This window comes from Babylonia areolata, chromosome 23 (assembly GCF_041734735.1).
Source record: "Babylonia areolata isolate BAREFJ2019XMU chromosome 23, ASM4173473v1, whole genome shotgun sequence".
Lineage (NCBI taxonomy): Eukaryota > Metazoa > Mollusca > Gastropoda > Neogastropoda > Buccinidae > Babylonia > Babylonia areolata.
In genome coordinates this window covers 16,501,316-16,525,623 of record NC_134898.1, presented here as the reverse complement: position 1 = coordinate 16,525,623, position 24,308 = coordinate 16,501,316, and the positions used below count along the sequence as shown (strand labels likewise).

Genomic DNA, 24,308 nt, shown 5'->3' with positions numbered 1-24,308 from the left:
TCTTCATCTATCATCACTTATAGCCCAGCTAGGCAAAGAACTTTGTCACCCTGCCTGGGAACAAGCAGTTTACGTAGTTATTCCAGGGTTCCTTCAGATGTGACCATACGAAAATCAAGCCCTTTTCCAGACCAGAACAAAAATGTTCCATAAGAAAACGTGTCTGTAAAACCACGAATGAAAGAGATTAGCAGATATACAAGTATCAATGTTCACTTTTCTTTCCTTTTTGTTTTGTTTTATTTTATTGGCTTTTTTTTTTTTCCTTTTTTTTTCTTCTTTTTCTAACATCTGTGATCAGAACAACATTATCTTTGAAACTTTTCCAACCCTAGAAATGTTTCTCTTGTTTTTTGCCTCCAAGACTTTTCGTCGACTTCCATAACTGAATGAAACCTGTTACTTCTTTCTTCTTTTCTTTCTTTCTTTATTTATTTACCATCCACTTTCAACCAAGTCTACTCAACAGTTAGGGCACATATCAGGGCTGAGTTTCAGTTTTCAGTAGCTCAAGGAGGCGTCACTGCGTTCGGACAAATCCATATACGTTACACCACATCTGCCAAGCAGATGCCTGACCAGCAGTGTAACCCAACGCGCTTAGTCAGGTCTTGAGATCAGGGCTGAAAGAAAAAAAAAAAAATCCTCACCACAACTGTCCTCCCCCTTGTGATTCCGCTCCAATCTCAGCCCTCCCCACCCCCACCCATACAGCCCTTCCATCTGCTCCTCCCCTACCTTCCCCAATACATCCCCCCCTCCCATCCCCCTATCTCCTCTCTCTCTCTCACTGACCAGTGAAGGTGGCACACTCCCCCCTCCCCCCCCCCCCTATCTCCTCTCTCTCTCACTGACCAGTGAAGGTGGCACACTCCCCCACCCCCCTATCTCCTCTCTCTCTCTCACTGACCAGTGAAGGTGGCACACTCCCCCTCCCCCCTCCCCCCATCTTCTCTCTCTCTCTCTCACTGACCAGTGAAGGTGGCACACTCCCCCTCCCCCCGTGCCCCCTATCTCCTCTCTCTCTCACTGACCAGTGAAGGTGGCACACTCCCCCTCCCCCCCTGCCCCCTATCTCCTCTCTCACTGACCAGTGAAGGTGGCACACTCCCCTTCCCCCCTCCCCCCTATCTCCTCTCTCTCTCACTGACCAGTGAAGGTGGCACACTCCCCCTCCCCCCTGCCCCCTATCTCCTCTCTCTCACTGACCAGTGAAGGTGGCACACTCCCCCTCCCCCCTCCCTGATCTCTCTCTCTCACTGACCAGTGAAGGTGGCACACTCCCCCTCCCCCATCCCCCCATCTTCTCTCTCTCTCTGACCAGTGAAGGTGGCACACTCCCCCTCCCCCCCCCCCTGCCCCCTATCTCCTCTCTCTCTCTCTCTCACTGACCAGTGAAGGTGGCACACTCCCCCTCCCCCCCTGCCCCCTATCTCCTCTCTCTCACTGACCAGTGAAGGTGGCACACTCCCCCTCCCCGATCTCTCTCTCTCACTGACCAGTGAAGGTGGCACACTCCCCCTCCCCCAATCTTCTCTCTCTCTCTGACCAGTGAAGGTGGCACACTCCCCCTCCCCCATCCCCCATCTTCTCTCTCTCTCTGACCAGTGAAGGTGGCACACTCCCCCTCCCCCCTCCCCGATCTCCTCTCTCTCTCACTGACCAGTGAAGGTGGCACACTCCCCATCCCCCCCTGTCCCCTCCCCTATCTCCTCTCTCTCTCTCTCACTGACCTCTAACGATGAAAACACCATACATAGTTTTGCTATGTATCTTTATAAAGCACTGCAATTAAGAGAGACACTCATTTCTTAGATTCACTGATAGTTTGTTGTGAATGACGTTGTATTGTTTATATTACCAATTGCAATGACACATGTAAAACTGTTATTACCCCCTATTCATATGGGGCTATGGCCTTAATTGAATAAACCATCTTGAATCTTGAATCTCTCACTGACCAGCGAAGGTGGCGGCCGACTGCATGAGGGACTGGAGCTGTCCTTTGTTGCAGTTGTACCTGGCGGCCACCTCCAGCAGGGGCACCTCCTGCACCAGGTCGTGCAGGGCCAGCGCCGTGTAGAACCGCCGGTGCACCGCCACCGCTCTTGCCTGGACAACACACACAGGTGCTGGTGAAGGTAAGGTCAAGGTGAAGTTAACAGTAATGGGTAAGGTGAGGTCAGGAGAAAGAGGTGAGGTGATATGATGTGAGTTGAGATGAGTAAGATGAAGTGAGTAAGGTAAGGTAAGGTGGTGTGATGTGAGGTTGATAAGGTAAGGTAAGGTAAGGTAAGGTGGTGTGAGGTTGGTAAGGTATGGTAAGGTAAGGTAAGGTGGTATGATGTGAAGTTGGTAAGGTATGGTAAGGTAAGGTAAGGTGGTGTGATGTGAGGTTGTTATGTAAGGTAAGGTAAGATAAGGTGGTGTGATGTGAGGTTGGTAAGGTAATGTAAGGTAAGGTGGTGTTATGTAAGGTAAGGTAAGATAAGGTGGTGTGATGTGAGGTTGGTAATGTAAGTAAGGTAAGGTAAGGTGGTGTGATGTGATGTTGGTAATGTAAGGTAAGGTAAGGTAAGGTGGTGTGATGTGAGGTTGGTAAGGTAAAGTAAGGTAAGGTGGTGTTATGTAAGGTAAGGTAAGATAAGGTGGTGTGATGTGAGGTTGGTAATGTAAGGTAAGGTAAGGTAATGTAAGGTAAGGTAAGGTAAGATGGTGTTAAGTAAGGTAAGATGAGGTGGTGTGATGTGAGGTTGGTAATGTAAGGTAAGGTAATGTAAGGTAAGGTAAGGTAAGATAAAGTGGTGTTATGCAAGGTAAGGTAAGGTAAGGTGGTGTGATGTGAGGTTGGTAAGGTAAGGTAAGGTAAGGTAAGGTAAGGTAAGGTGGTGTGATGTGAGGTTGGTAAGGTAAGGTAAGGTTAGGTAAGGCAAGACATGACAAAGTAAGGTAAGGAGCACATCACTGGTTTTTTTTGTTTTATGTGTCATTCGGATAAACTTCAATCATGAGCACATTCACCAGTATTTTCCCTCCCCTCATTAGAACTTGAACGGTGGTCTAGATGCCAGTCATTTGGTTGAGATTATAAACCGAGGTCCAGTGTGCAGCATGCACTTACTTAGCGCACATATGCAAAAGAACCCAAGGCAACACAACGGTTCTCCCTGGCAAAATCCTGTAGAAAAAATAAATCCACTCTGATAAAGGAAAACAGATATACTTGCAGGCAGAGAAAAAAACAACAAAGCAACGCATTCTCCTTGAGGACAGTGGCCTGAATCTCACACAGAGAAATCCCTCACGACAAAAGAGTGATACAACACAATACAATACCATACCATACAATTTAATAAAATACAATGCAATTCAACACAACACAACACAGCACAATACAATATGTTACAATGCAATGCAATACAACGCAATACAACACAATACAATACAATACAGTAAGATAAAGAAAGATTTGTATTTATTTTGTATTTTTATTTGTCTTTCTTTTTATCACAACAGATTCCTTTGTGTGAAATTTGGGCTACTCTCCCCTGGAAGAGCGCGTCGCTACACTACAGCGCCACCCATTTCTAAAAAAAATTTTCGTGCGTGCAGTTCCACCTGTTTTTCCTAACGAAGTGGATTTTTCTACAGAATTTTAACAGGAACAACCCTTTTGTTGCTGTGGGTTCTTTTACGTGCGCTAAGAGCATGCTGCACACGGGACCTCGGTTTATCGTCTCATCCGAATGACTAGCGTCCAGACCACCCCTCAAGGTCTAGTGGAGGGGGAGAAAATATCGGCGACAGAGCCGTGATTCGAACCAGCGCACTCAGATTCTCTCGCTTTCTAGGCGGACGCGTTACCTTTAGGCCATCACTCCACACTCCAAGACAAGGTAAGGTAAAGTAAGGCGTGGTAAAGTAAGGTCAGGTTGGGCAAGGCAACGTAAGGTAAGGTGAAGCACAAGAAGACTCACCTGGGCGGCAGTCTTGGTGGGGAGGCGCCCCGTGATGGCCTTGGCAAGGAAGGCCTCCTCCACACCAACGGTCTTGGCCACCAGCCGCATGTCGGGCGACAGCTTGTCCCACAGGCAGTAGAAGTGGTACCACTCCAGGCTGCCTGAGATCTCCTGGCTGTAGATGGGAGTCACCTGGCCATCCACACACCACAGACCTGGTATAACGTACTTGTCGAGTGTCCAAGGACAAAAAAAAACAACTGTTCTTTCTTCTTCTTCTTCTGTGTTCGTGGGCTGCAACTCCCACATTCACTCGTATGCACACGAGTGGGCTTTTACGCGTATGACCGTTTTTACCTTGCCATGTAGGCAGCCATACTCCGTTTTCAGGGGTGTGCATGCTGGGTATGTTCTTGTTTCCATAACCCACCGAACGCTGACATGGATTACAGGATCTTTAACGTGCGTACTTGATCTTCTGCTTGCATATACACACGAAGGGGGTTCAGGCACTAGCAGGTCTGCACATATGTTGACCTGGGAGATCGTAAAATTCTCCACCCTTCACCCACCAGGCGCTGTCGCCGTGATTCGAACCCGGGACCCTCAGACTGACAGTCCAACGCTTTAACCACTCGGCTATTGCGCCCGTCAACTGTTCTTTCAAAAACTCATATGGCCAGTTTCCACTGAACGCATATTTCTCCGTAGAAGATGTTTTCAATGATTATTTATTACTCCGATAAAATTACAGAATGTCTGAACCAAAATCCAGCTGGTGTTCACCTTTGATTGATTATGGTTTTTGTTATAGTGAGCATGCTTAATCCTGTTGTAGGAATGTTTAAGATAGTTATACTTTACTCTCAGTCATTTCAATTTTTCATAGTTCTTCCTTTTAAACCTCTGCCACGTTTCATGTCTCTTGTCCTGTCTCAGTCATCCCACCACCTCTTCCCATCACCCCTCCAGCCCCCCCCCCCCCCTCACCCCCACACACATACTACTCCCCCCCAGCCCCCCACCCCCACACACATACTACTCCCCCCCCCAACCCCCCGCCCCCCATCCCCAACCCCCTTCCCCATCTAATATCATTTAACAGTGAAAAGACGCTCAACTGATGAAAGAAAACACCACAGACATTTATATCCCCGCAATCTCTAACAATAACAACAAACGACAGTAAGACGCACACATACTTTCTGTTGTTAGCAAACGTTATCAGTGTCAAAGAACAGTAAGATGCACACATATATCCTGTTGTTAGCAAAACGTTATCAGTGTCAAAGAACAGTAAGACGCACACGTACATCCTGTTGTTAGCAAAACATTATCAGTGTCAAAGAACAGTAAGACGCACACATACATCCTGTTATTAGCAAACGTTATCAGTGTCAAAGAACAGTAAGATGCACACATACATCCTGTTGTTAGCAAACATTATCAGTGACAAAGAACAATAAGATGCACACATATATTATAGCCTGTTAGCCAACTTTTTACTTACAACTGCATCATCAGTATAATTCCCCCAGAGAAATTATAGCTGTTAATCAGGGAGGTTTATTTCAAAGAAGGCCATCAGTGAGCCATTTGAGAAAGATCACCATATGTTCAAAAAGAATAACAACAAAAAACATTGTACTATGTGGTGTGAAAAAAAATTTTCAGAACAAATGAAGAGAATCATCCAAAAAAAAAAAAAAACAAAAAAAAAAATTAATAATAATAAAAAAAAGAAAAAAGAAAAAAAAAGTCTTCCCTGCCTGTGTAAGAAACAGTGACTATGTTGGAAGGTATTTATTCTCTCCTTCTCTTCTTTTTTTTGTTTTTTTGTTTTTTGTTCCCCTTAAGTTTATTTGTTTTCGTTGTTAGCAAACATTCACAATGACAAACAACAATAACAATATGTCTTGTAAGGATTTTATAACTGACAAACAACAGCATATCATCAATATAATCCCCCTGAGAAATGAAAGCCCTGAAGTTTATCTGTTTTTGTTTGTTTGCCTGTCTTTTCCCATTCCTGTATTGTTGTTTCTTCAGCACGGTACATGATGCAACATTCACTCTTTTCCTTTTTTTTCTTTTAAATCAGAAAAAGTGCGGTTAAATACACTGATACAAAATAGCACTTGTATATGTCTGGAAATAAAAATTAACAAGAGAGGCAAGGCCTTCAAGACCCACTTGTGACTGAGAGTATAATTTCAAAATGTAATGTTTAAGATGAGCAAGATCAGTTTAAAGCAAATTAAGTCCCCTAGCATTAATTAGAGTAATTTCCCTTTTTTACTATCTGCACCAAAATGTTTGCAAAATAAATAAAACTTCCATGCTTAGCAAAAGAAGTTCCTGTTTGAACAAAAAAATGATAATAATGACTGCTCTTGTTGTTGGGTCAGAACATCAGATCAAAGTGCCAAGTTCAGAGAATACAAAAAATATAAATATAACAGTAAATGCAGTTTGCATATAATTAGGCTTCATTTTTTATTTTTTTGTGCCCATCCCAGAGGTGCAATATTGTTTAAAACAAGATGACTGGAAAGAACTGAATTTTTCTTATTTTTATGCCTAATTTGGTGTCAACTGACAAAGTATTTGCAGAGAAAATGTCAATGTTAAAGTTTACCATGGACACACAGACACACACACACAGACAACTGAACACTGGGTTAAAACATAGACTCACTTTGTTTACACAAGTGAGTCAAAAAACCTTTCAAAGAAAAAAACCCAAACATATATACCAAGTAGATAATGTGCAGCTCGTTAGCGAGGACAAAGCACTGGCGGGCCCTCTGCAGCTCTGCGAAGACGGCCAGACCTTCGTCAGGGGACATGGAAGAGGCCAGCACAGCCGACCCCAGCTGTGTAGGCTGGTACTTCCTCACCTCGCTGCCCTCTGTGAACAACAATACCAACACCATCACCCTCTGCAAACAACAATATCAACACCATCACCCTCTGCAAACAACAACAACATCACCAACACCATCACCCTCTGCAAACAACAACATCACCAACACCATCACCCTCTGCAATCACCAACGTCACCCTCTGCAAACAACAACAACATCACCAACACCATCACCCTCTGCAATCAACAACAACATCACCAACACCATCACCCTCTGCAAACAACAACAACATCACCAACACCATCACCCTCTGCAAACAACAACATCACCAACACCATCACCCTCTGCAAACAACAATATCAACACCATCACCCTCTGCAAACAACTACAATATCAACACCATCACCCTCTGCAAACAACAACAACACCAACAACACATTCACCCTCTGCAAACAACAACAACAATACCAACACCATCACCTTCTGCAAACAACAACAACAATACCAACACCATCACCTTCTGCAAACAACAAAAATACCAACACCATCACCCTCTGCAAACAACAACAACATCACCAACACCACCACCCTCTGCAAACAACAACAACATCACTAACACCACCACCCTCTGCAAACAACAACAACATCACCAACACCACCACCCTCTGCAAACAACAATATCAACACCATCACCCTATGCAAACAACAGGAACAACAACACCAACACCATCACTCAGCACTGACTTCCAAGTATACTCTCGTAACAGCAAACGCCCAAGTCCAAACCTCGTACGTGTACACCCATGTTTTCTCAATCCTTACCGTATTAATTTCAGAAGTTACTTCCCTTCACAAGTCTTCCGTCCTTTATTTGATTTATGTTTGGCAGTCTTTGTTCAAATTTTAACACTGTAAATGTTATTTAAAAAAAAAAAAAAAAAAAAAAGGTTTACAGCAGAAGTAGTCCTTCAAAAAGTCTTCATCGACAGCAACAGAGTCAGTTACAAGGAGCTGAATAAATCAGATTTTAGCCCCAAAGATGACAATTTTGAAGAAGAAAATGACTCGAAATCAAACAGCAATGTAGTTATCATCATGCTAAATTTTAGGCCAACCTGTCAACAAATAAAATCACAGTATGATATGAACTTGTCACGGCTGCTCAGCCGAGCACAAAATCCGGCTCTTTAGTTAGCCGAGCAGCGTCTAGCGTCTTAGGTCAAAAATTTTTTAATGCCAGACTTTCCCACCGCACTCTGTACTGACCCGCACATTCGCCGCGGTATTTCTGGCCCCGCGCGCCAAACTGGGACACTGCCTTCTTTGTTTCACTCAGCCCCGCAGCCCCCGCCCCGCTTTTCCCACCTTTTCACAGCATCCACACATTTCCTGCAGCGATTACAGAAAGTTGAATTATTGCTATTCCTGCTTGTATTATTGGAGTGCAGTTTGATTTGATTTACACAATTTCATTATTTTATCAACATCATCGTTTCATTTTTTTTTTTTTACCTTAAAAATCTTCGTCTTTCTCGTGGAATGAAGGGTAAGGCAGTGCCATAAGCCGACAGACACTCACCCCGCTCTCCATCCCCCTGCTGCTCGCACTCACCATGATACAGTGTGTTCATTTAAACGTTTGTTGTGCTGCCAAGAAAAATCGCACAACTCAAAAGGTAAGCTGATCTGCATGCAGGCATGCTATATATTCTGTGTGTATTTACGATGTTACTGTTCTAAACGCCTGTTTTCTTAGAGAGGGATTTAAACTTAACGATTTTTGCGATCATGTTTCTGCTTATCCTTCTCTTCTCTTTCTTCATTTATGTTTCAGCCGTTGCCGCAACAACCGCTATGTAAGAAAACATATTGTGTTTGGAGTCAATGGAAAGCTTATTTTGTGTTCCTTTTAGAAAACCACTTCTTTAGTCGTTGTTTCCGATCCATCCAAGGAGATGATGCGCGAAAAAACAAAGCAGATTTACCGCCGAACAAGCGTACAGCGAGTGCTGCTGGCGTGGCCTGTTTGTCAGCCACGTTTATTTACATCCATGCCCTACTTCCTGGGTTCACGAACTTTCGCAGGGCCAACTAAAGTGCCAGCACTGAACACCCGTGTTGTGAAATGTATTAAAAAAAAAAAAAAAAAAAAAAAAAAAAGTCACAACTGCGCTGTTGATACTATCATCATCATCATTATGGTAATCATTATAGTTCTTGTCATTAATCAATTGTTGTCATTATGGTAATCATTATAGTTCTTGTCATTTATCAATTGTTGTCATTATGGTAATCATTATAATTCTTGTCATTAATCAATCATTATCATTATGGTAATCATTATAGTTCTTGTCATTCATCAATCATTATCATTATGGTAATCATTATAGTTCTTGTCATTCAACAATCATTATCATTATGGTAATCATTATACTTCTTGTCATTAATCAATCGTTGTCATTGTGGTAATCATTATAATTCTTGTCATTAATCAATTATTATCATTAGGGTAATCATTAAAGTTCTTGTCATTAATCAATTGTTCTCATTATGGTAATCATTATAGTTTTTGTCATTCATCAATCATTATCATTATGGTAATCATTATAGTTCTTGTCATTCAACAATCGTTATCATTATGGTAATCATTATAGTTCTTGTCATTATATCAATTGTTATCATTATGGTGTTCATTACAGTTCTTGTCATTCATCAATCGTTATCATCATTCCACTGACTGACCAGAGTCCCTGGCGGTGTGCAGGGTGACAAACTCGTTGTCCTCCAGGAATGACAGACAGGCCGTGACCAGCTCCCTAGTGCTGCTGTCACCTGACGGCAACGAGGCCGACAGCAAGGTGCACTCCACGTAGCAGGCCACGTCCTCAGGGGTGGAGGCCACCCCACTCACCACTACCTGGCCACAAAAAAAAAAAAAAAAAAAAAAAACAGGGAAAGGTGAGGTAATAGGAAGGGTTTGCAGGCCTGCTTTCTTTCCGGGTGGACCTTTCGTCGCTCATATCGACTCATACCCTAATTCTCATATATATATAATCGACTTATTGCCATATGCATAATCAACATGGAGTTTAACTCCTATTTGGTTCGGAGACATTACAACTGAGCTTAAAGTTACATCATGCAAATTTGTTAAGACTGTACAAAATGTCTAATTAATTTGTGGGTGCAGTATTTGCACAGTGACAAACACAACACAATACATCAACATAAAAGTACAGGCATGAAGAGAGCATAGACAGAGATGCCAACCCCTGTCAAGTATTTGCAGGAACTATCAGGAAATTTAGTAAGAACATCATGAATTTGATAGAAACACTCAGACTCCGAGCCACATCTACAAGTATACATTTTATCTACAAGGCATACAAACTCTTGGGCCTACCTGCAACATGGTGTAACTGTTACCGGAGGCTGTTTGTAACTGTTACATTAGGTCTGTTTTCCACTGTCCAGTCTCTTAATGGTGCACTGTTTATACTTCCTCTGCTATGAAGTCGAAAATGAACTTGTCGGAACAATTTTGACGTTGGCGTAACGTTGTGACAAACTGAGATCAAGCGTTCAATACCCCTCCACTTCCGTGCTTGGAGTGAGTCCTGTCAATGTTGTCAGTGTTGGCAGATTCATGGGGGACTGTTGTTTGAGGGATGTGGTGGCGGTCTCCACTCTGGGAGGGGCGCTCACTCGGTCTGGCTCTGCGACTAAGCCATTATTGTCGTTAGTAGAGGGCTTAGTAGGTGGTGTCCTAAGTACGTTAAATCAGAACAAGCACCACTGAACACCACCGAAGTGACTCAGCAGCAGTGCAGCGTCTCCTCTGGTGTGTGGCCTCCTGGCGACCTAACATCGATGGCTCCCTGTGGACTGCCGACACTGGAACTGCGATGGACGAACCCGGGTGTGGTCGTGTATGGAGGAATCTAAATGAGCGGCGTGGGAGTAATGCCACTGAAACAGTGCAGATGATGGGGCAGCAAAAAAAAAACTAAAACAAAAAAAAAAAAACAAAAAAAAACTGAGATCGAGCGTAACAAAACACGGCAAAATCGTAACACAGTTGGCATCTCTGCACAGAGCGCTGTGCTAGCAGTAGCTCAGGCACCTACCTCCAGCACTGCCCGCTTCATGCTGCGACTGAGCTGACAGCCATCACCTGCCGACACCTGCAGACAGCTGGCGACAGGGGGCAGCTCTGACCGGAGCAGTCTCTGTGCCGTCTTCTTCTCCCCCTCTTTGCATACCAGCACACACTCCCCTGCAACAGCCGGTGCTATCATTCCTTCATTGTCCTCTTTATCCTTTTTTCTCCTACCTGACAAGACACTGTGTCCAACTTGTCTCAAACCATTCTCAAGGGACACCTGGTGGAATGGTGGCCTGGTGGTAATACATCAAGCCAAAATCAACAACTTACATGAAGATCAGTTGAGAAATTAGTCTGTACGTTTGTAAAGCGCTTAAAGCTTGGTCTCCGACCGAGGACAGGCGCTACATATAAATATCTATATCATTCATGGCAGGGAAAAATAACCATGTGGAATATCGGTAAACTAATTCAGTTTCTTTCTAACTGGCAATAATCATATCAATACTTTGTGACTGATGTCAAACTGTCTTGAAACAATATCTTGAGTTTAACACGTTTGTATATTGCAGAACTTTATTCATGCCACATGCACAGTGTCGTTAAAAGTGCTTAGAGCCGCAGGGTAAACAGTATATAAATGCACATAAGTATCTTTACTAACTCCTTGACTGCTGCTGTTGAGTATGCTCGTCAGAGAAGAGCTGTCATCTCACTGAGACGACACAGAGCTTACAGGTCAGGGCATCATCAGTCACCAGTCTGTAACTGGACTTCTTCCTGTTGGGATTACATTACCTGGTACTATTCTTCAGTAAAATTAATCGCATCCTTGATAACCGCACAAAAATGTAGTAACTGCTTTTCAAATGTGACGCCATCACTGATCTCAGTTATTTTCGCCAGGGCCCAGCAGTTAAGGGATTAAAACAACAATACCTTCAGTATCCACCCCTTTCCTGCCCGCCCGCCCGGCCATCTGCTTGTAAGAGAGGGCGTCAATGACGCGGCCGCCGAAGAGGGGGGACCTGACGATGACGCGACGTGCCGGCAGGTTGACGCCGGAAGACAGGGTGGAGGTGGCCACCAGCACTTTCACGGCACCTTGCCGGAACGCTCCCTCCACGATGTCCCGCTCGTCAAACGTCAAGCCTGCAAGGTGTTAAAAAAAAAAAAAAAAAAGTATCAATTTATTTTCATTTTCACTCATTACAACCCAACCACACTTCACCTAAATCTTTACTGTACAGGCTTTCAGGTCATCTTCATTCCCCTTTCTTTCCATTGACAGGCTCCCAACCATGCAATGAGTCAACAAATGATTGTCATGCAGTGTTCATGATATGGGTATTTCTATCTGTGTTTGAACTCTCTCTATATATACATATGTTTTGAGCATCTAATTGGATTAGTTCTGTCACAACTGTGCGGACTGACAGTACCGTTCTGAATTGGGTTATGCATCATAACCACTCTCTCTCTCTCTCTTTCTTACCAAACATCCATTACAAACGAATAAACCATCATAAATCCTTGAGAAACCGCTGGGGTAGGTGGAGGAGGTGGTGGAGGAATTGAGTCGACCGGAGGGAGTGGAGGAGATGGAGGGTTCGACATGGAGACAGGGCCAGAGGTGGAGGGCCCAGAGTGTCCGCCCATCGACTGTGATCGTGGCTTAATCTTAGCACGATCGCCCAATCGAGCCAAGTAATCTTGTGGCCTGCTTGTAAATCATGATCGGACACAAAAAGACAGCGACAAAGAGTCAATAGACAGGCAGAAATTACAAAAAACCTTAGCTGCATGTAGAGCACCAGGAGCAGGAGTCAAGATGGCTGCCAGAAAAAGAGGGCGCTAGTCAGGGATGCAATGGGGAGGTAACCTACTACGGGAGGTTATCGGCCGTTGATACTTTCTCCGCATAGGTGGGTAGTAGTTTGCACAGGACAGGAATCAGACCCCTGCTGGAGTCTGCACTGGTGGGTCACGGTTAAGTAAGTGTAATTAAAATATTACTTCAATTCACACAAGTAACAGGAGAAAAAATGATGAGGTTTCGGGGGTTGGGGGATCTAGTCAACCGTACACAGCAAGTGTTGATCGGTATCAATGAGGTGGGCAGTACATTACACAGGCATAAGGTGGGAAAGTTAATGTTATTTTAAGGCAGTCGCGCAGTGGTGTTGTTTAACTGTTTCTGGGAGTGAGTTCCATAGAGTGTCGCCTGAGTAAACCAAACTGGATTTGAACAAAGCAATTCTTCGGATCAGGATATGTACTTTGGGGGGATTACTTGATGAATTTACAGAAAATTTGTTTACCAGTGTTGGTGGTGCATTTCCTGTCATAATCTTGCGCACTGTTACTTCTTTGTTGTACTCTAATCTTATTATTGTGTAGTGCATGCTTTTATGATTTTATGTAGTATTGTGTGGTGTAGACCCTGTTCAGGGCAAGGACTAGATGTAAAAAAAAAAAAAAAAAAAAAAAAAAAAAAAGCACGCCAGCGCTTGTCTATTATCCCTGAAAAAAAAAAAATTGTATTGTCTTGTCTTGTCTTGTATTGTTTTGTCTTGTCTTACCAGCATGGTGGTAGGCCACAGCGTAGTGCAGAACCTTTCCCAGCATGGGGTCCACACCCACAGGGCTGCGGCCCAGCTGCTCCACCACGTTGCGCAGGGACTCCTGGTCGACTGGCAGCCGGGCCATCTCCGATGCCTTCACAAAACCTGGGTCATAGAAAGGGAGCAGGTGTACACAACACTCTCACAAAACCTTGTGCTTACAAGGGGAACAGGTGTGTAGAATAGGGGGACACAGCACTCTCACAAAACCTTGCGCTTACAAGGGGAACAGGTATGTAGAATAGGGAGACACAACACTCTCACAAAACCTTGCGCTTACAAGGGGAACAGGTGTGTAGAATAGGGGGACACAGCACTCTCACAAAACCTGGTGCTTACAAGGGGAACAGGTGTGTAGAATAGGGAGACACAACACTCTCACAAAACCTGGTGCTTACAAGGGGAACAGGTGTGTAGAATAGGGAGACACAGCACTCTCACAAAACCTTGTGCTTACAAGGGGAACAGGTGTGTAGAATAGGGGGAGACAATGCTCTCACAGGAACAGGTGTACAGAACATAGAGGGGACAGAGTAACAGCATCAGAACTGTATCTTATCTAACACTTTGTACCTCATCAGTGCAGCTGCACTGCAGTTTCTGTGGACCAGCCTCAAAACAGCAAGGGGGGGACAGAGTAACAGTATCAGAATTTTGTATCTAACACTTTGTACCTCATCAGTGCAGCTGCACTGGAGATTCTGTGGACCAGCCTCAAAACAGCAAGGGGGGACAGAGTAACAGTATCAGAATTTTGTATCTAACACTTTGTACCCCATCAGTGCAGCTGCACTGCAGATTCTGTGGACAGCTGAGTGCACTGCTGCCAAAGCCATACTTCATACACAAAACGCACAAACCATCGTCAAAATCAAAGCTGAACACTACTGAGGCGAAAACCAACGCACTAAAAGCACACAGTGAAAATACAACTGATTGAGAAAGAAAGCAAAACTGAACATGCCCACTGCAGTACAGCAAAAAAAGAAAGAAAAAAAAAGAAAAAAGAAAAAGGAAGCAACAAGGCATTACGGATAAATCAGTACTTAGAGTGCATTAAAAAGAACAACAAGGTTATGAAATAGACTCGTTCTGTTTACACATGTGAGCCAAAATAATAATCAGCTTAGTGTAGACTCTCTCTTTTTTTTTCTTTTTTTTTAATCCCACTTGCTTTGCTGGAGTCGGCCCATGAAGGGAGATGGCTGACATCTGCTGTAAAAACATGAAAATTTCATCAAGGAAACTAGCAGCTGTCTATAACCTGGGCTTCTTCTAACACACAAAAAACATACACCCCTGATGCCTTGAAACTGGAAAGGACACACTGCAGGTTCACTGAGCTGGTCCTTGGGGCATTCTGAAACATTTCTGGAACGAACAAATAAACAGAGTGAAAGTTTATATTGGAGCTTATGTCTGATGCTAGGACTGTCGGTTACAAAGAAAGAAAAGGAACTTTTGCTGATCTGGAGGTGGATGAAAAAAGCCCAACAGCCCCAAAACAAACCCAACCAATTAATAAATCTCTTTTTTACTTTTACAAATAAGACCAGCATCGTTCAAAATACGTGTCCAATAATATGAGTCTGCATGAAACTTACCAGTCTCTCCGGTGTACGCTGCCAATGCCGCGGGGTTCTTCAAAAGCCCGTAGAACTCTCTGGCAATTTTCTCTGCCATTCTCTCACACCAGGCTTTCGTAGGACAGAAGATCAGCACAGAGTGGCCTCCCATGATAGTCTCCAGGCACAGAGGTACGATGTGATCTTCATCCCCTGCATGTACCATGGCACGCTCTTGGTTATGTATTGTACTGTATTTCTCTTTTTTGTCACAACAGATTTCTCTGTGTGAAATTTGTGCTACTCTCCCCAGGGAGAGCACATTGCTACACTGAGAGCGCCACCCTTTTTTTTTTTTTTTTTGTATTTTTTCCTGCCTGCAGTTTTATTTGTTTTCCTATCAAAGTGGACTTTTCTACAGAACTTTTGCTAGGGACAACCCCTTTGTTCCCGTGGGTTCTTTTATGTGCGCTAAGTGCATGCTGCACACAGGGCCTTGGTTTATTGTCTCATCTGAATGACTAGCGTCCAGACCACCACTCATGGTCTAGTGGAGGGGGAGAAAATACTGGAGACAATGGTTTAAGCAAATCTCTGTCATTCAAAGACAATACAATGCAGCAGTAATCACTAACATATTGAACATGATAAGTAAGAAGCTGATGAAGTGTACTCTTGTAATAACACGTGCACAGAATTGGCTGCGACAGAGAATCATTAACAATACAAGCAGAATATGGGAAAACACCAAGACACTCTCACATGAACACAAGTAAAAACTAACAAAGAAACACACACACCCAAAACTCCCCCCCAAAACAAATATAAACAAGAAAATGTATGCTCACTCATTAATCACCAAACTGCTTTTCTTTCGATCCATGTGTATGTTGTCTTTTGTTTGATTATTTATTTGTTCTCACTGTATAAATCCTTTTGCAGGTTCTAATCCAGGTATGTGAACTGAATATCCTCATCACAGTCTGAATGTGTTATTTGAAAGAATGTTCAAAGAGTAGTTTTCTTTTCATGTATTCTCCACCCCCCCCACCTCGTCCTTGTCTTTTTCTGTTTTTCATTTATGTATTAAACTATGTAAATGTCAATATCTGTACTAGTATGCTTTAAAAATATTGCATCAACTTACTTTCTATGACCTAAAAAAAACTATAAAAACTAAAAGAAAAAAAGTTATTTCAGTCTATTATTACTATTTTCTTTTACAATCTGCATTCCAAGTTTTCAGTTCCTTCCCTACCTGGGAACACAGTCTTGACGTCAATGTCCCTGACCTTCGTCATGACCTCATCGTAGAGGCAGGTCCCGACCTTGATGTGCTGGGTCAAGGGCACCGGGCGGAAGTCGCTGTGGTAAAGGTCAGCGTTCAACCAGGAGGCCAGAAGGTCAAGGTTGGGCAGCGTGGCGCTCATCCCAATCACCTGAATTCCATCATGCTCTCTGTTCTGCCTTGACCTGTGCAAGGTTCAGTCATGATGAATAAATATCATAGTTACTTGTTATTACAAACTCATTATCGACTACGTATAAATTATTGTTGTTTATTTCATGTTTCCGTTGAAAAAAAGAAGATATACCATCACATGATATATATTATTCAGAACATTCAATTCAGTCTAAACATGAACAAAATAAGGTGAATAAGGAAAGGAAATTCAATATCAAACTCAAAGTAAAGTTTTCTTTAGAATATATAAAACAAAGAGTTGGGCTAATTCTACAAAATGTTGTCCTCCTTACAAATTCAGAACAAGCTGGTTTTTAACGACAATGGAAAGTTTTCCTCTGAACAGCAATAACAAAATGTAGATACGTTAATTCTACATGATGTTGTCTGTCTTCCACGGATCTGGATATGAATTTTGAATGCAAATGATTTTTTGATGTACTCAATTACTTGAAAGTGACACATGCTCCAAACAGTACTACTTTATGTTTTTGTATCAGGGTCATACATAGACATCAAGGGGAAAAAAAAAGGATAAAAAAGCAGTACAACTTTATTGACTGCATAATTCTGGAGGAAAGAAAATCAAAGTGTAACTCATGCAATTTTTATCATATCAATTTCTGATAATCAATATATCCACAGCTGTTTTGAAATGGTTAGAAAAAAATAATACAATAAAATAATCATATTATCAATTGTAATTATGACTGTAATTACCGTAATAATAATTGTAATAATAACAATAATGTTGATGATAAGGATGATGATATCAGTAGTAGTAGTCATAGCAGTAGTAAATTTAAAAAAAAAAAAAAAAAAAAAAAAATCAACACTAATGGCTTTGTGATCCATGATACATTGTATAATCTTCCTAACTTGTGTGGTTCAAAATGGATCATACCCAGACCTGCCTACCCTAAAATATATACTCGAGTACTAATATTCAACAAAAATGTGTGTACTTTCAAAAAAAACAAAACAAAACGAGTACTCATAAACGTTGACACAATAAAGGAACGTTTTGATTTAACGCTGCCTGCAGCATCACCTGTCATGCTTTCACCGTTTTGTGTATCCTTTCCCAATGCTTACTGTAACACCCTATCACATCACATGGCCAAGAGGTTTTGGGGGTTTGTATTTTTTTAGAGTGGTGGGGGCGACATTGGGAAGGTGGACTGGGGGGAACATATCTCTATTCACTGTTACATATTATCGTACTCAACTGAAAAACTGCTGCAAACATCGCACACACACACACACACACAGGCAGGTCCGGATACCCGGGAGTTCTATAGCAAAATAATGGCTTGGCAGCGGTACAGGATCTCTTCTGGTGAGTGACCTCCTGGCAACCTTACACTGATAATTCCCTGTGGTCTGCCAGCGCTGAGGGTGAAGACTGCCACAGGCAACAAAACATGGCTGTGGCTGTGTACAGAGAGGAGGCTTGAAATAAGCGGCATGGGAGTGATGCCGCTCAAACGGTGCAGCACAAAAAAAGACAAAAAAAAAAAGACAAAAAAAAGACAACAAAACATGAAAATGACTAATCACATTACCTGCGTGCCATGTAGCAGAGCTTGGTTAACAGCAGTTCCAGAAGGTAGCCCCGGTTGGAATCCCCCACCATGTGAAGCTCATCAATGACCACCACACCTGGATGTTCATAAAGCTGGGATATAAATCATACATAGCTAATTTGTGCTTGCACATTTCTTCTGTCATTGCTGCTGTGTGCACATGTCAAATGATTGGTACTATAAGGGCAAGCCCGGCGCTTCCTTTCTCAAGGAAGTGTCTGGGTTTGTTCCAATGTATCTGTTATTCACCTGTGTGCTATGCTGAATCGACAGCATAAGCAGCACTGACTTGAAGTTGTGTACCTTGTGAATGGAGAGATTTACCACTTTTTACTATTTGTTAATAAATAATACATACTTATGATCTTAGCAGTACCTTCATGTCTGGCTTTCAGCCATCTCAAAAGCGCTTTACAACACTACAACAAAATCTGAAATAAACCACAAACACACATACATCCACACACACCACGCACCATCTACCCTCTAACTCCCCCCCCCCCCAACCCCTCTTCTTCAGCAAACACCATCCAACTACCCCAAACCCACACACACAAAACTGAGCTGGTCATTTCAAACATTCACACAAACACACCCACCCACCTACCCCACACACAGCCACACACTCTCACATAAACAAAAACACACCCACCTACCATCACCCCCCCCCACACACACACACACACCCAATCCTCACCCAACTCGTCCACCTTGTTCTCCTCCATCAGCCTGTTGACTACACCGTTGCCCTTCTCTATGGTGCACACGGCCACATCCACGCTGTGCACACCCCCGGTAGGGCTATGACCGCCCATGAACCCCCCTACACGCACACCCGCATCTTGATACAGCCGCTGTCACAAAAAAAGAAGAAAAAAAAAAAGAGAAAAAGTCACCAAAAAAAAAAATGATAAAGCTGAGAGAAAAGACAAGAAAAAGTCTTCTTAACTCATCGAAACCCACTGCCGAAAATTTGCTTCGTTAAAACTGTTTTCATGTTCAGGACTACATTGGCGATAGCCTTGAGATGGCTTAAGTGGTCGGCGAGGCTCTAAGTACGTTGAATTTGAATTTGACGTTCCTACCAACGCATAAACCACAAAGAAAGGGAACTAACTTAAGGATATGTCCACACATAATTTTTGAGGAAAATCTATTCATTTTTGACTCACTTGTGTAAACAAAGTGAGTCTATGTTCTAACCCGGTGTTCGGTTGTCTGTGTGTGTGTGTGTGTGTGTCTGCGTGTCCGTGGTAAACTTTAACATTAACATTTTCTCTGCAAATAATTTCAGTTGACACCAAATTAGGCATAAAAATAGGAAAAATTCAGTTCTTTCCAGTTATCTTGTTTAAAACAATATTGCACCTCTGGGATGGGCACAAAAAAATAAAAAAATGAAGCCTAATTACATGCAAACTGCATTTACTGTTATATTTATATTTTTTGTATTCTCTAAACTTGGCACTTTGATCTGACATTCTGACCCAACAACAAGAGCAGTTATTATTATCATTTTTTTGTTCAAACAGGAACTTCTTTTGCTAAGCATGGAAGTTTTATTTATTTTGCAAACGTTTTGGTGCAGATAGCTAGAACCCAGTCAATTTGACCAGATGTAATAGCACTTGACAAGCATACAATGATAAAAAAAACAAAAAAAACAACAACCAAAACACCCAAATATACACAAAATTTTATACAACAAATGATCAACAGACCTGTAAAGACACCATCTTTTCCCTCGTCACGGACACAAAGGGGAGGATGAAGAGAGCTTTGCGCCTGGTTTCCAGCACCCTCTTCAGCACCAGCAGTTCAGCCACCATAGTTTTGCCTGCGCTGGTAGGGGCGGAGTACACCAAGTTGCCACCTTCTGTAGATCATAAATTTATGCAAAAAGGTTTTCCATGTGAGCAAGCTAGCTACCTGCAGAACTGTGGTGGTACAAAATGTCAGCAGGACATATCAACAAATATTTGGAAAAAGAAACACATCCTGGACGTCGATGTAACTGCAGTGAAATATGTCAACATTTTTGTTTTCCATGACAACAATTCTAACACTTTTTTGTGTTGGTTTTATCAAGCAAAGTAAAAATCATCTGAATGTTGCAGAGTTCTCTAACAATTAACAGTCTTTTATATTCACAACCATGCCAATTTATCAAGAACATTATCAGGACTGAAAATTTGGATACCAATCCCGTAGAACCTGAGGGGGAACAAAAAATCAGAATTTCCAAACTTTCAACGTTCCGTCTTGTCACCGCATGAAGAAGGAAATTAAATTCAAATTCATGAACATGCAGAAAATGTTTCTTACACATTCCCACCTTTAGAGAAAAACACAGGCCTGAATCTAAACCATGCCATCACTACCCACTCACTCACACCCGACTTTAAAAGCCATCAGTACACACACGCTCACTGAGGCCCAAAGTCATGCGACATAAATTTTCTACACACTCACTCAATACGTTTCCCGTCATGAGGCACTCTGCTTGCCAAGGGAACATGCTGGTGATGCCTTGACTGTAGTATGCCTCCAGCACAGGGCTTGGTAGTCCCCATGATGACAACGACAAACACTCTGAAAGATAAACCCCACAAGTTACAAATGATAACAATGATAATGCTTTGGAACGTACCTGAGACATGACACATGCTTGCAAAGAGTTCTGCAATAGAAGAAGAAGAAGAATGATAGATGTTTGACTTATGGATACAGCCCTGAATTTTGTACAGAAACAAATCAAAGCAGTTCCACACCTGACATTCACAAGCATGTACAACTCTGAATCAAAGGGATGAAAAGCGAAATACAAAATGACGGGTGCAATAGCCAAGTGGTTAAAGCATTGGACTTTCAATCTGAGGGTCCTGGATTCAAATCTCGGTGACGGCGCCTGGTGGGTAAAGGGTGGATATCTTTCTGATTTCCCAGGTCAACGTATGTGCAGACCTGTCAGTGCCTGAACCCCCTTTGTGTGTATACCGCTATACGCAAGCAGAAGATCAAATATGCACGTTAAAGATCCTGTAATCCATGTCAGCGTTCGGTGGGTTATGGAAACAAGAACATACCCAGCATGCACATCCTGAAAGCGGAGTATAGCTGCCTACATGGTGGGGTAAAAATGCCATACACATAAAAGCCCACTTGTCTACATATGAGTGAACATGGGAGTTGCAGCCCATGAACAAAGAAGAAGAAGAAATACAAAACATGTATACTCTGACACTGTAATGGTAGTTCACTTTGGCAAGATATCAACAGGGGTGAGAGGGTGCATATATACATACACAATATATATATATATATATATATATAATGTGAAAGTGATTGAGTGAAGTTGTTGAAATGATACAGAGAGAGGGAAGAACTTTAAGGAAGTGTGGGATGCATGGTACACAAGCAGGGAATGCATGTCTCTATGCAAACATAAGCACAGATTCATACACATGAATGCATGTGCTTTGACTATTTCTATTAAAACTGTAACCCCTCAAACACACGCCCCCCTTCACCCCTCCAACCTCCCTGAAAAAAAAAATCTACTTGCACACCTAAAAAGAAAGAAAAGAAGAAGAAGAAGAAGAAATATATACATATATATATCTACACTTCAGGTATCATGGCAGAGATAAGCTTGTCCTTTGTTTCTGATTGACATGGCTAAAAATTAAAAATCAAATGATACATTCATTCATGAACAATACAATTCTAGAACTGCACAGCAGGAATGCTGGTCACCAAATGAAAGAAATTCATTCATTCCAAAGACTTTGTATCAAACAATATAGTTTATGTTGACTATTTTACCTGCATTCTGGCTTCCGATTCTACCAGAGACATGTTGGTCCTGAGACTTTGAAGCTAAGTTGGGCTGAAAACTGTTTCCAGAGTCCATGTCAGCGTCTCTGCAGTCTGCATCAGCAGCAGCATCTTTCAGTTTCACCGGAGAAGGTACTCTCCTGCTAGGCTCAGGCACTTCAGTGCCCCCGTCAGCCCCAAGCTCTACGGCGCCAGATTTAAAGCCAACATCACTGATGCCATTTCTTTCTTCAGTCACAGGGTTTGATCTGTCACCAGGCACTTTAGCTGTGGATGGTTCAGTTTTGGACACAGATGCTGACCCTGAGACAGAGCTTGTGGCTGTGGATGGTACAGTTTTGGGCACAGAGGATGAACCAGAGGCAGAGCTTATGGCTGCAGCTGGTAAGGTTTTAGACACAGAGGATGAACCAGAAACAGAGCTTATGGCTGCAGCTGGTAAGGTTTTAGACACAGATGATGAACCTAGAGACAGAGCTTATGGCTGTAGCTGGTAAGGTTTTAGACACAGATGATGAACTAGAGACAGAGCTTATGGCTGCAGCTGGTAAGGTTTTGGACACAGATGATGAACTAGAGACAGAGCTTACGGTTGTAGCTGGTAAGGTTTTGGACACAGATGCTGAGCCTGAGACAGAGTTTATGCTTTTGACCAAGGGTGGTGATGACCTTGAAGCAGCGGTAATGGTATCTGTCTGTGCATCTTTGGGGTTCTTCCCCTGGTCTTTTTTGAGGCTGGTGAACTGGACCTGGTGGTCGTCAGCCTTGCCACTGTGGCTATGACCATGCCTATCATCATCATTTTCTTTGACCAAACAGGAAGAATGTGCAGTGGATAGGACTTTCGATGAAGTCAACAAATGATGATGATTGTGTTGGACTTTACCAGAGCTGATGATTTTATCTAAATCTGCCCCTAAACTGCATGGAAGTGCTGATGATTGCTGAATCTCACAGTGTAATTTATTCGGGCTTTTCAGTTTTCCTGCAGCTTTCTTATTGTTCAGATATGACGTTTTAATTTCCTCTGGGGAGCGTTTTCTTGGTACTAAGGATCCCCTGTATGCACCCTGTTTAGAGGTACTTTTACTGCACTCTGACTTTGAAGTTTGTTCTGAAACACTGAACACTGGTGAGACATCTGTCTCAATTTCTACCTCCTCCTCCTCCTCACCAGCACCCTTCTTTGCCCCCCTGTGAGAGACTCCCTCTCTGGGTGACGAAAATGGCGCGGGAGAGAGACTTCCACTGCCGTGATGCTGATTTTTTGGCTGTGGCTCAGGGCTGGGGGTGGCAGGGCAAAGAAGACCGCACTTCTTCAGAGTCGTGGTCAGGAGCGTCTGCTCACAGTCCTTCCTTTTCTTGCACATCGGGCTGTGTGTGGGTGTGGCAACCTCAGCGCTGCTGTCATCACCAAAAAGACTTTGTTTTCGAACACCTGATCTTCTGGCATTCTTCCGCTTCCCAGGATTGGTACCGCTAGCATGCCCTGGGGTCTGTTTCTGCCTGGTAGGTGTCTTTGCAGGAACTGGATGACTGCGACTGGTATCTTTGTCGCTGGCAGTTTGGGCCCTATAAGCGGCTGCTTCTAAGCTGTCCACCTCTTTCAGAACATCAGGATCAAAATCTACAGCGAAGGAAGAGGTAAAGGAACAGCCTGGGTTTTCCAGACCAACAGACATGGATGGAACAGCCTGGAAACAAAGCATAGATTCAATATTTACTGTGACCATGTTTTCAACAGCAGTTGGTAATAATAACATGCATATATTTCAGTTCTTGAGACAATGCATATTATAATTAGATTACATTTCATTTTAATGTATTGTAAATATTTTATTGTACTGAATTACTTTCTGTCACAATGAATTTCTCTGTATAAAATTCTGCCTGCTTTTTCAAGGGCGAGCGCATCACCACAGTACAGTGCAATGCTTTCCCATTCTTTACTTAGTTTTCTGTGCAGGTTTATTTGTTTTGATGTCCAAGAAGATTTTTCTGCACAATTTTGCCAGGGTAAGTATTATTTTTGTTGCCACGGGTTCTTTTATTTGTGCTCAGAGTCAGAGCATACTGTGCATGGGACCTTCGTTTACTGTTTCATCCAAAAGACGAGCACCCAGACCACCAGTTAGTCTTGTGGAGGGAGGAGTAAAAACTGCAGTCCATGCCGATCTTGAACCAGTGGACACTCACTTCCAAGTTCAGTGCATCACTCCCAGGCCACTGTGCACAATAACGCGCGCGTGTGAGCGTGTGACTGTGAGCGTGTGTGCATGTGTGTGTGTGGGGGTGTAAAA

The 24,308-nt window shown here is 42.9% G+C and overlaps 1 protein-coding gene across 1 annotated transcript in view; it reads right to left on the bottom strand.

Moving 5' to 3' along the window:
• Positions 1-24,308, bottom strand: part of LOC143298298 (DNA polymerase theta-like) — a 75,376-nt gene that overhangs the window by 38,271 nt on the left and 12,797 nt on the right. The window contains exons 2-16 of the mRNA XM_076611116.1: positions 23,183-23,702; positions 21,997-22,389; positions 20,644-20,763; positions 19,893-20,047; positions 18,869-19,025; positions 18,151-18,247; positions 16,379-16,593; positions 15,160-15,333; positions 13,514-13,660; positions 11,871-12,083; positions 10,954-11,102; positions 9,569-9,743; positions 6,716-6,870; positions 3,978-4,151; positions 1,962-2,112 (exon numbers count right to left, since the gene is read on the bottom strand). Coding sequence (XP_076467231.1) covers positions 1,962-2,112; positions 3,978-4,151; positions 6,716-6,870; positions 9,569-9,743; positions 10,954-11,102; positions 11,871-12,083; positions 13,514-13,660; positions 15,160-15,333; positions 16,379-16,593; positions 18,151-18,247; positions 18,869-19,025; positions 19,893-20,047; positions 20,644-20,763; positions 21,997-22,389; positions 23,183-23,702 — 2,995 coding nt within the window. The remainder of the gene's footprint in view (positions 1-1,961; positions 2,113-3,977; positions 4,152-6,715; positions 6,871-9,568; positions 9,744-10,953; positions 11,103-11,870; positions 12,084-13,513; positions 13,661-15,159; positions 15,334-16,378; positions 16,594-18,150; positions 18,248-18,868; positions 19,026-19,892; positions 20,048-20,643; positions 20,764-21,996; positions 22,390-23,182; positions 23,703-24,308) is intronic.